The 12,826-nt window shown below is 48.3% G+C and overlaps 1 protein-coding gene across 1 annotated transcript in view; it reads right to left on the reverse strand.

Moving 5' to 3' along the window:
* Positions 1-207: 207 nt before the first annotated feature.
* CHMP4B (charged multivesicular body protein 4B) overlaps positions 208-12,826 on the reverse strand; it is a 47,852-nt gene continuing 35,233 nt past the window's right edge. Inside the window, exons 2-5 of the mRNA XM_059897692.1 lie at positions 5,659-5,836; positions 3,823-3,937; positions 2,647-2,773; positions 208-1,078 (exon numbers count right to left, since the gene is read on the reverse strand). Coding sequence (XP_059753675.1) covers positions 1,014-1,078; positions 2,647-2,773; positions 3,823-3,937; positions 5,659-5,836 — 485 coding nt within the window. The 3' untranslated portion in view covers positions 208-1,013. The remainder of the gene's footprint in view (positions 1,079-2,646; positions 2,774-3,822; positions 3,938-5,658; positions 5,837-12,826) is intronic.

Consider the following 12,826-nt stretch of genomic DNA (forward strand, 5'->3'; position numbering starts at 1 on the left):
CCCAAGCAAGGTGAAGGTCACAGATCCATGGTTTCTGGAACCTAAACACATTTCTAGTAAGACACACTCTGCTCTTGGTTCAAATTGTTGATACACATCATGCTCAAGTCTTCCATGTTTCTACAGACTCCACTGGATACCACGCTGGCCTGGAAAGGGCCAACCCCCAAAGCAAACGACAGACTGATTAAACACAATGGCAAAGTATGAAAATTAATCAAGATATTTAATAGACGGTGCAAACCATAACTTCATCTGAATATAAATGTATGCACATGTTTCCAATGAGTTATCTCTCAGTTATCACAAACAGCAACAAGGACCTTAGAGCTATGTTAGAAAAATGTATAGCTGGAATTTAACTCTAACAATCTCACACGCTCTCAAAAGAACACCAGCCATTTCAAATCAGTGTCACAAACTCCAAAAAGACCAGGCGAGTGGGAGAAAGGAGTGCGACAGAGTGGGAAACACAGGGGCCCGTACACACGTGATGGACAGAAATACAGCTCTTGAGGAAACCAAAATCAGATGCATTATTACAACCAAGGACAAGGAAAAGCCTATGGCTTTAAAAAAATGACTCTTCTGTCAGTACCATACAAGTCTTACAAAGAGATGTGCGACAAGTCAGCTGACATAAAAGGACAGAGGCTGCATTTTCAGATCATTTCAACTGCAAACGGTCGACCCTTTCCATTGAGGCTCAGCAGTGGAGTTAGCGTAGTCCAGAAGCTCAATGTTGGATTTGCAAATACAGTTTATTTTACAGAAATTCAACATTATAAACAGCAGGCACCTCCCAGCCCCCCACCCCCCTCCCCCCAACCCGTACCGCTGGGTGCAGACCATGCTATGCAGAGTGAGCAGTGATGCAGCCCTACTGCTTTGCAGGGAGATTCGAGAGCGATGGAACCTGCCTGCACCACGGCCTGCCTGCCCCACACACGCACGTGCCTGCCCGCCTCGCAGGCCACCAGAGTCTGTCTGGGCCCAGCCCGGCGCTGGACCAGTTAAATGGATCCAGCCCAGCTCTCCAATTCCTTCATGTCGTCGTCCTCCTCTTCCTTCTTCTTGGCTGTGTGAAGAGAGGAAGAGCTGTTTAGTTTAGGAAGGCTGGCTGCAGTGTTCGCCACACACTCTGGCTGGATGCCAGGGCTGCGCTACACTGCGTCTACAGAACAGCCCCGCCCCTGCAGCCAGCCTCACCTCCAGGCTCTCAGCAGACTGCTTCTCTGCGCCTAAAAGCTGCAACATGCAACTCCAGATAACCAGGCACACCTTCCCCAGCACCTCCCCTCCCCCCACACCGGAGCCAGACAAAGCGGGGAGAACTCTACACTGAGAGTCCATCAGGCTCCATGCGTGGCCTCAGTCCCAGAGCATGCAAGGTGGGGGAGAGCGGGAAGGACCCCGGAAGAGCTCTAATCCCTGCCCGCCACCCCCTTCCACCTCAAGGGCTTGAGCCACCTCTTTACACTGCCGGCAGCTTGCTGGACAGCCTCCGGACCCCCTCCGCCCACACCCCATCCCGGGCAGCGGACTCGACTAGAGGGGCCACTTCCCCTTGATCTGTGGAAGAGTGAGGTGACACACCTGGTCACACCCCGCTCCCTGGCCTCTCCCTCCATGCCAAATCAAGCAGCTTCACCTTTTCTAGAAGCTCTGTGTGGAATACTTCTACCCAAGGGTGAAACAGTGCGGGGCGGCGGGGGGTGTGGGCAAGGAAGAAGGAAGTGAAGGTTTTATAGAACCAGGTTTCTAAAAAAGCCAAAGCTGTTTCCTTCCTACCGTGGCAACCTCTGAGGCCCCGGCTTTTACAGGTGTGCACAGCACAGGGTACTAGATGGGGAGCAAGAGCTGTCAAACTCTCCCCTTGTTTGGTGACACAGGGAAAGTCATTCTACAATAATGGTTCTCAACCGGCTGTGACCCGCCCCACCCCCCAACATCTGGCAAAAGCCGGTGACATTTTTGGTTGTCAAAACTTGGGGAGGGGGGCTTCCCTGGTGGCGCAGTGGTTGAGAATCTGCCTGCTAATGCAGGGGACACGGGTTCGAGCCCTGGTCTGGGAAGATCACACATGCCGCGGAGCAACTGGGCCTGTAAGCCACAACTACTGAGCCTGCGCGTCTGGAGCCTGTGCCCCGCAACGGGAGGGGCCGGGATAGTGAAAGGCCGGCGCACCGCGATGAAGAGTGGCCCCCGCTTGCCGCAACTAGAGAAAGCCCTCGCACAGAAACGAAGACCCAACACAGCCAAAATAAATAAATAAATAAATAAATAAATAAAGTAGCTATTAATTAAAAAAAAAAAAAAAAAAAACTTGGGGAGGGGGATGCTACTGGCATCTAGTGGGTAGAGGCCATGGGTGCTGCTAGACATCCAAAGAGCACGGGACAGGGCCCCCTCCCAGTCCCCACCCAAAGAATGGTCTGGCTATGTCAACAGTGCCAAGGTTAAGAAACCCTACTCTACAGAGAAACTAGGAAAGAGCAGGTGACACTGTCTTTAGAGCTGTCACAACAGATCCTATCTGGTTCTCAACTCTGGGCAACTCAGGACCCAAACTGAAGCCAACCAACCACAAGATTACCCACCACGTGGGTCATGGGTATGTCATGACTGTGGCTAAGAAGTACTCACTGGGTTTTGATGGTAGGGATATAGAGGGAACATTTGGTAGAGGGACTGTTTCCGGTCCACTGATTTCCAGCAAATTCTTGTCTAGTTCCTCCTGTTCTAGTTCTTCTAATTCTGCCATGAGCTCATCCTGGTAAAAGCAAACACAAAAATGAGAGACAACCTGGGAATCCCAGCCCCTCCAGGGGTACCTCTTAGCTGATGGCTCAGGGGATGGCTCATTTTTTAAAAGCCCCACAGCCCCTCTGAGAAGGTCAGAGGGGAGATGAACTCCAGGTCCACACTCTGTGACTCAAACATCCTAAACATACTTCTACCGGTGAACGTAACACACTACGAGCTATTATTGCTGTCTACATCTGGGGTCCCTGCACCAGGCGGTGAGCATCCTGAGAAAAGGGATTGTATTTTATCATTCCCATTTCTTTATCTCAGAACTGGGCGCACTGAGTGAATGTTCAGGAATGTCTGCTGAATTGAAATAAACTTGACTAGTCCCTCAAACTCCAGTCTGAAAACATGAAAACCCTGGTGCTGGGAGCCAAGGGTAAGAGCCACAGGCTGTTTCCTCAGCTATACAGTGGGAATCAGCACAAAGAATTAGGTTTGATGAAGAGAGCCTGACCTTCAGTGGACTCAAGTCTAAGGCAGAATGAGGTACAGGGCCTGTAACTGTATTTTAAAAACCTAACAGACCCAACGTTCTAATTGCCACAGCAGAAATTGGTAGGTGGCCAAGTTCCAGATGGATCCTTCAGGGGGGATCAGGTATAAATGTTCCTTCTTTGGCTTCACCTTTATCTCACATCAGAGTGGTCTGAGGGCAAATCCTGTAAACTTCTCCAGGGCATGGTGACCTCAGCTGCCCCAGCTCTGAGCCCAGGACTCACCACGGAAAGGTGCAGGTAACTACTTGTTGAAAACAATACTGACCTGAAGTCTGCTGAGGGGTCCCAACAAAGGTTCCTTTACTCCACCTAAGCTCCCCAAACAGTGAAAGCAGCCCTCAAAACCCAGAATTAGGGAGGGTTAATACCATGTCTATGTTCAAGTCTCTGGAGGGACGAGAACTGGTGATTTCCAAACCACATATTCCTTGCCAGAGAGGCTTCAAGAGCACATCAGAGGCAGCCCAGAAATCATCTGTGAAGCCTGTGTGATCTGCATGAAACCACTCACCTCGTCAAACTCTTCTCCAAACCCTACAGGTTTTGAAATAGCTGTTGAAATCTCTTCTGCAAGTTCCTGCTGGTCAGCAATGTCCTGCATTAACTCATCAACTTTATCGATGTCCCTTTAAATGAAACAGACAGATGTCATGTCAGACAGTCTGTGTAAAGAGGGCCTGGGAGGCAGAAGCAGAAGCCCCGCTCCCCGCAATCTGCTGCCCAGCCCCAGCCCCACAATTACTCCCTCTGAGGAATTCCTTTTTTGTCTTTACTTTGTCTTCCTCCTCCTCTTTAAAATAGAGGATCACAGAATCAAGAAGATGGAAGCATCCTTAGACATCGCCTAGTCCAACACCCTAAGGAAATAAGGCTTGGCAGAGTCAGGTGCCATTGTCAGGGTCTCTCATGCAAGCTGGTAAACACGTTAGATGAGACCCTGGGACTTGAACTCCTGGGCCAGTAGCTCTTCAAGCCCAAGGGCAACTCTGCACCAGGGGAGGTAAAATCACAAATCATAAAACAGAGCCACGCCATTTGACAGGCCCTTCCCATCTACACAGATCCACTTATGGCTCCTCTACTAGGCCCCAAAGGAAAAGCAAACAATGCAGAATTATTTTCTATACACTGTCAATCATATAAACTTACAATTAATCAATGTAATATGCACATGTATACTTCAAGGCATGCACAGTATTCACTGAGACGTGCTGTGCGCCAGGCATCTTGGAGAACATGGACATGAAACAGACATGGGCCTCACTCAGGAAGCTCAGTCCAGTGAACATCCCCTCAGACAATAGCTCAGTTATTTGAAGGCTACTTTTCCTGCAATCCCACACTTCTAGAACAGGGATCAGCAAACTTTTTCTGTAAAGGGCCAAACAGTAAATATTTTAGAACTTGTGGGCCATACGATCTCTGTCACAAAAATTCAACCCTGCCATGTGCCACAAAAGCAGCCACAGACAATATGTATTAATGGACACAACTGTGTTTCAATAAACTTTTATTCACAAAAATTGGCAGCAGGCCCACAGGCTGCATTTGGCCAGTCCCTGTTCTACAGCGCGGCTGAGTACCCAAAGGAAGCAAAAAAGTGCTCCAAGCACCCCCAAATATACGATGCCAAGTTCAAGCACTAAAACAAATGCAGAATTTTGTTCTGTTTGGGAGAGGTCCTCATTTGGAGCCTAGTGTTACCCTGGCCTTTAATTACAAATATAACAAGCTCGGTTATCTAGTTTCTTAGGCCACTGTATATGAGAAGTAGCCACATAAAGGAAGGAATGCTGAGGTCAAGAACACTGTCAACATGATAGCCAAAGCCCAAGAGCAAGGGGGGAGGCAGAAAATTCCATCAAAAACAGACCTAAGAAGAGAGGGAGTTAAAGCCCTCAAATGTACCACATTTTTCAGGACCCCTGACAGCATGAGGCGAAAGTCACGGGCATTGATTCTAATCCCAGTTCTATCCAAGTTTACACAAACCCAGGGCAAGTCACCTCCCCTCCCTGGGACAAACTTCCCCACCTTGATGATCAGAGGCTTGGGTGAGAGAACCTTCTAAGGACCTTTCCAGCTTGAAACTCTATATTCATCCCAATAACCCTGAATTACTCAGAAAACACTGTTTCATTCCATGAGATCTGCTTCCGAGGGCAGCAGGGCACATAATCCATTTTAGAAGGAGTTCCAAAAAAGAATGCAAATTAAAACAAACTCAGGTGCTTGAATGGATAAGTCAAGGGGTCTGCCCAAGGCCATGGCCCGGGACTGAGGCACTCCAGGGCCAGCACTGCCCTTCCACATGGGTGCCCCCCTCCACCAGTGGGTGGCCACGTACATGTTGTCGTGGGCAGCCTTCATGGCTTTGGCGGCATAGCCCATGTTCTTGAGCACCTCGGTGTTGGTGTTAGCATTCTCCAGGGCCTCTCGCTGGAACTCGATGGTTGACAGTGTGCCATCGATCTGTGCCAGCTGCTTTTCATACCTCTTCTTGCGCTTCAGTGCCTGGAGGGCAGCTGCACAGGGGGAAGAAAACAGGGTTTCAGAGAGCCCAGACACAGGGCAATGTCCTAGAGTTCACTGAGTCTTCTCCCTAACTGTGATGGATGCACTTCAGTTTCTGCTTCCACTATAACAGAGGGCTAATAATCTCTCCTACACAAAAAGCACATTCAGTTTTCTAAGGAAACTATACAAGGGACTTCCCTGGTGGCACAGTGGTTAAGAATCCACCTGCCAATGCAGGGGACACGGGTTCGATCCCTGGTCCGGGAAGATCCCATATGCCACAGAGCAACTAAGCCCACTCACCACAACTACTGAAGCCCGTGTACTCTAGGGCCCACGTGCCGCAACTACTGAGCCCGCATGCTGTAACTACTGAAGCCTGTGTGCCTAGAGCCCGTGCTCTGCAACAAGAGAAGCCACCGCAATGAGAAGCCCGTGCACTGCAACGAAGAGTAGCCCCTTCTCGCCACAACTGAAAAAAGCCCGTGCGTGGCAACAAAGACCCAACGCAGCGAAAAATAAATTGTAAAAAAAAGAAAATTATACAAAATTCACAGACTTCAAAATGCAGCCAGGCACATAAGCAAAAGTTCACACTCTTTGGTAACCGCACACACACAAATCAAAGCATGGAGGGCACCCAGAAAAAGAATGTGCTTGGAAGTCAAATTGCCTTAGGTTCAAACCCCAGCTCTCAGACTTGGTGAGCTACTTAGCCTCCCTGATAGGTTCACTGTGAATGAGATAACATAACAGAAACACTTAGCACAACATTAAACATAGTGCACACCCAAAAAACCAGCAGCTCTAATTATTATAAAGCAGCTTTGAAGTATCATTTTATGTCAACTAAATTACAAAATAATAAATAACGACTATAGCAAATACTGGATCATTGGGGGTTAAAATGCTATCTCACACACAGCCGACAACTGTAAATTGTTATAATGTTTCTGAAAAGTAACATGGCAACACACAGCAACAGCCATAATATTGTTCCTGCCCTCTGACCCAGTAATTTCCTTCTGGAAATGTATTCAACAAAAGCAAAAAGCCCCATGCCTGAAGATGATAACTATAGCATTCCCTATCATAGAAAGCACAGCACAAGTGAAATAAAGACAGAACTCCCTGTCAGGGACTAATCTAGAGTCTGACCATTTGGTCAAATCAATGCCATCATCACTCTCAGCCTCCTGGTGTGTTAAGGCTATAGGAGATAATCTTGTTTTAAGGTTCAGTCAGGGCAAGCAATTTGATCAAGATGAGTTGGTAGCAGAGCAAGGGCCAAACCACATCTCCCGAGTCAAAACCCAGGCTTCCCTCCCCTTACTATTTTAGTTCCCCTCTTTACACTGAAAAGCATCTTTAGCACACATCTTAGCTGGGCATCAAAGCCAGGAAGGAGGCTCTGCACAGAATCAAGCAGAAGGAATGGGCTGCCGGCACCTGCCTTGGCCTGGACAGCACTAGCCTCACATACATATGTAGACACATATGCACCCATGCACTCGTGCCCCCCAGCTCCATACCAAAGCCACCTCCTGCAGGCTGTAGGCAACAGTCAATCACCTCCCCAACAGGGCTGTGGTTTCTCCATATGTCACCTGAACAGGTCACGTACTCCTTCCACTAAAACTCCCTGTTAGCCTAGGATAGCACCCTGAGAATCATTTGTCAAGGGAATAGGGCCTTGGCTTGCATGTAAGCAGTCCATAGTTCCTTTAAAAGCAGCAGACAAGGGCTTCCCTGGTGGTGCAGTGGTTAAGAATCCGCCTGCCCTAAATGCAGGGGACACGGGTTCGAGCCCTGGGCTGGGAAGATCCCACATGCCACGGAGCAACGAAGCCTGTGTGCCACAACTACTGAGCCTGCACTCTAGAGCCCACGCACCACAACTACTGAAGCCCGTGCGCCTAGAGCCCGTGCCCCGCAACAAGTGAAGCCACCGCAATGAGAAGCCCATGAAGCCCGTGCACCACAATGAAGAGTAGCCCCTGCTCACCATAACTAGAGAAAGCTCGCGTGCAGCAATGAAGACCTGATGCAGAAATAAATAAATAAATTTAAAAATAAAAGCAGCAGACAAAAACCACCAGGAAAATTCCTCCAGCCAAAGGATAAAGCAGGCTAAAGAAACACTGCTAAAAATCTGAAGAACAATGAAATGTGCCTCATTAAAAGCTGAAAAATCATTCAACCTGCTATCTTCCTCATTCTGGTATGAATGGCCAGATGGCCTATGACTCCAAAAAATCCAACCTGCAGACACACCCAGGGGTCCTCAAGACCCTTTACTGAACATCTTCACCTTCTGCTAGTATTAAGCCATGCCTGCCAGGTAAGTACCTCACAACAGCGACCCTTTAAGGTAGAAATGACCATCCTTCTTAGAAGATGAGGAAACAGGTTCAGAGAGGTTCTGTAACTCAGGTTACCAGGTGGTAGGCAGCAGAGAGGGGATTAAGCCAGGTATGGAACTCCAAAGTCCATGGGCTGCCATGCTAACTGTTATGCCTCCCAGTGAATGAAAAAGACAGGACCCTGCCCTGGAGGCACCATCCAGTGCAGCAGGGAGCGTCCAGGGAACTGTGGGATCACAGAAGAGGGAGTACATATTCAACCATGCCATTCCTTTGCTTAAGAACCCACAACAGCTCCCTCTGCCCACAGGACAAAGCCTCCACGTGGTTTAATGTGGCCTGCAAGGCCCCACGGGAGGCAAGGGACTGGGATTCTCACCACAAGTCTGGTTCCGGGAGCCCCAGCACCAGTTCCGAATCCCTTTGCCATTGACCGTCATGGCACAGGGAAGGCATCCGGGGAGAGTCCTGGTATGCAAATGCTCAGGGCCTGGGGCTGCTTCCTCCTGACTTCGCTGATACTGTGTTGCTTTTCCACAGAAACCGACTTAGTCACACCCTAATCAACAAGAGATTCTCAAGCCTTCTGAGGCCAATGTCCCACACTTACTCCTTTTCCAGGTCCTCCTCAGCCTCCCCTAACACCCACAGCATAGCCCAGCCTATAACAACTTGTTCACCAGTCAAGATTCAATAGGTGTTCTGAGCGCCAGCTGCATGATAAGCAAGCAGGGCGGCTGCTGCAGTCTTGCCCGCCTCCTCATTCAATCCTCCCGCATGGTCCAGGGGCACAGATCCCAGATCCGCACCAACAAGACTGGGGATCAGAAAGGTGGAGTGGGACTTCCCGGTGGCGCAGTGGTTAAGAATCCGCCTGCCAATGCAGGGGACACAGGTTCGAGCCCTGGTCCAGGAAGATCCCACATGCCACAGAGCAACTAAACCCGTGTGCCACAACTACTAAGCCTGTGCTCTAGAGTCCGAGAGCCACAACTAACTGAGCCCACGCGCCGCAACTACTGAAGCCCACGTGCCTAAGAGCCCATGCTCCGCAACAAGAGAAGCCACTGCAATGAGAAGCCCATGCGCTGCAACGAAGAGTAGCCCCCGCTAGCCGCAACTAGAGAAAGCCCTCGAGCAGCAATCAAGACCCAACGCAGTCAAAAGTAAATACATAAAATAAACAAATTAAAAAAAAAAAAGAAAGGTGGAGTGGTTCATCCTGCTGTTATGAGACGAGGGGAAGGCTCAACCACTAGTCTGTATAAACCCCCAGGCCTCTGCTCTTCCCACATGGGCTCGGGATGATGGCAAGTGACACTGGGACAGTTCTCAAGAACGAACAACAAGATGACATTTGCCTTGCTTCTCAGTGTCCTGAGTGTAGCGGGAGCCTTGATTTTATACAGTTAGCTATGTTCTGATTTTTAAAACCATTCCTTGCCTGTTAACATCATAGGTTTAGAACAGCTTTAACTTTTGCTTGAGTACATTTTCAATTGGCAGTGACTCCTTGCATGCCAATCTGGCATTTCTCTGATCTACACCCCGCTGCTAAAATCCCCCAAGCAATAAATTATCTGGAAGCAAACACCCAAACATACCAGGGAGGTAAGCAAGAGTCCCCCATGAATGAAATAATGTTTATATTATTCATCTTTACAAACCATCATCCAGCACAATGACTGGTACACAGCAAGTGCTTAATATATATTAAACTGAATCTCCAATTTCACCTGTTTTTTTAAGTTTTTCATATACTCTGCAGGGCTCCTCATGTGGGGTACACCCATATTTTATCTCCTGTGTACCTCTTACTCAATGGAGAAAAGAACATCTCATTGAAACACTGGCTAAAACAGTCATTGGGCAGCATTCTTTCCCTGCATTCGTCCTGGTCCATAAAACAGGAATTTTTGCAAGGGCCCACCCTTCCCCCTGTATGCTCGCCATGAGGTGTGCCCTGTCTGAGGGGAGGAAAAGGTTCTGAGTGAACAGCCTGGCCCTCCAGGGCTCCCCTTCCTGCCTGCAGGGTTCACACGGTCTCTTCCGCTCCTTGCAGTGAACTCTCCAGGACCGCTTCTGGCAGAGACAGTCCATTTGTTTACCCCAATCAAAATCCTGTGTGTATTTCTCAGCTAGTTGAGAACCCCAAAGTGAAAGGGTACGTGATTCGTTTCCCCCTTTCCATACATGGTTCATGAGTAGAGTAACCCTGAAATTAGACATGGGGTCAGCCTTTGGGCTGCGAGAATATGTGTAAACATATTCAGAGCCCTTGAACCACCCCGTATCTTACAAACATGTGGCACACTGGTGAAGTATAACTTAGGGCAAGCTAAATGCGTAAAAATGCCTCTCTTCCTGGAGACCATTCCACTTCAAGTAAACAGCCCCCATCCCTATCTTATTGCTGACCACAAAAATTTGCTTCTGTATATAGCCAAAGCCTAAAGGGCCAGACCCAATGTTTTTCAAAAATATGTGCTAGCTCTTAGTATCTTGCCTTACACTTCTCCAAATTCCTGATGGTTGGTTTAAAAAAACAAGTACTGAGTTCTCAATACAAGGTTTAAAAAAAATGTCATCATGTGAGGTGATGCATGTTAACTGAATGTATTTTGATAATCATTTCACAATATATACATACATTAAATCATTACGCTGTACACCTAAAAATAATATAATGTTATACGTCAATTATATCTCAATAAAACTGGTGGGGGGAATGGAAAAAAAATAAAAACAAGTACTGGGTTAACAAGGAGTTCATCTAAACCAAATATTCAAAGAAGGTGTCCAAAGAAATCCCTTTTCTGCCAAAGAACCCGCCACCACCCCCCTACCCGCCACCTCCCCACCCCCACCCCCCGCCGCTGTATCATTCATAAACACAATGCTTTAACAACTGAAATCTAACCCAGGCCAACAGAAGTTTAAAAGGTTGCTTTTAGATGGAAAAAAATAGTCCTTGGAATCTCCATATTTAATTACGCCTTTGCTGGTTCCAAGAGAGTAATTACAGCAGCAATTACAGAATCTAATAACCAGCTTTATTGGCTCTGAAAGCTGAAGCAAAAACAACTCCAACCATGTTGAAATAAACATTGGTCTCCAGACAGCTGCTTCATTAGAAACTCTAAACAGCTATTTGAAGAAAAAATACAGAAGAGATACCCTAAGAAGCAGAGAGACCAGTGGAAAAGACATTCACCCAGGACCAGAAACTCCTTCTGCAAGGCATCTGTTAGTGACTGGTACAGAAACCATTTTCAAAGAATGCATCAGTTCGGTACAACTAGGTAGGACATTCCTTTTTCCTCGGCAAAGGCAGACTTAAGACTTATCTTTGAAGAGTTGCTGAGGAGGGCAAGTTTGCCTGCCCTGATCTGGGGGCATTCAGAATAGAGGACATCAGCCCAGGGCATCTCAACAGATGCAAAGATCTCATAACTGTACACTAACGACTAATACATTGAGATTCAGGCATTGGGGAGAAGGAGGGTCCAGTAATATCCTCTCACTGAATGAATGAAGATGTCTAGAGTCCTTTCAAAGACTCAAGATTCTACATCTGAATTCATGCAGCAGAAGGTCCAAGGGTTGGGAGAGGAGGAGAGCGCTGGTTCTTTCCCACTCTCAGCATGAACTACATAGAAAACACAAACACACTCCAGGGGACACCTACCCACAAATGCAACGCTAAGTGAGAATTCAGAAGAACCTTCAGCAGCTTGGTCACGGCAGAGCTACTGGAGGGCAGGGAGCCGGTGAAGCTGAGGGAGCCCTGCTTTGCCCACCTCCAGCAATCAGTCAGATGCTCCTTGCTCACTGTGCCCATGAATAAACCTCAGATGTTCAGTGTGCCCTCAGCCAGGAGAACCACACCTGGCCCTCAAGCCAGTAGTCGCTTTGCTGGGGTCACCTGTCATCTGCCCTGTGTATGGGCAAGAAAAGACCTAAAGTCAAAACTACAAAGTTCACCACCAATGTCAAAGAAGCCCATCCTCCTGCAGGGACGGTTATCAGTAAGCATCCCTGCACCACATGGCACTGGATGTCCTGCCAAACCCTGACCAAATGAGAGTTACATACTTGGCATCAAAGGCAGAGGGGGCTTGAAGGACTCTCGGAGATCCCGAAGTCCAACCCATCTCATTAGAAACTGAGAAAAAATGATGCCCAGAAAAGGTGACAAGGCCTGCAAGGATCCCGCAGTGAGTTAGAGGAAGAATCAGGACTAGAACCCAGGTCTGCAGCCCAGGGCTCTTTCTACCACCTCAACTCTGTTACCTACAAATTAAGTCGCTATAAATAAATCAATAGTTCCCCCTGCATAAGGAAAACAGTCTCCTAATGCTCTTTCATCCAATCATAAACTCTGCCTTTTGCAAACCCCATTTAAAAGCTCCCGCTGGGATTTCCCTGGTGGTGCAGTGGTTAAGAATCCACCTGCCAATGCAGGGGACACGGGTTCGATCCCTGGTCCGGGAAGATCCCACATGCCGCGGAGCAACTAAGCCCGTGCACCACAACTACTGAGCCTGCGCTCTAGAGCCCATGAGCCACAACTACTGAGCCCTCGGCACCACAACTACTGAAGCTCGTGCGCCTAGAGCCCCTGCTCCGCAAAAA

This window comes from Balaenoptera ricei, chromosome 15 (genome assembly GCF_028023285.1).
Source record: "Balaenoptera ricei isolate mBalRic1 chromosome 15, mBalRic1.hap2, whole genome shotgun sequence".
NCBI lineage: Eukaryota > Metazoa > Chordata > Mammalia > Artiodactyla > Balaenopteridae > Balaenoptera > Balaenoptera ricei.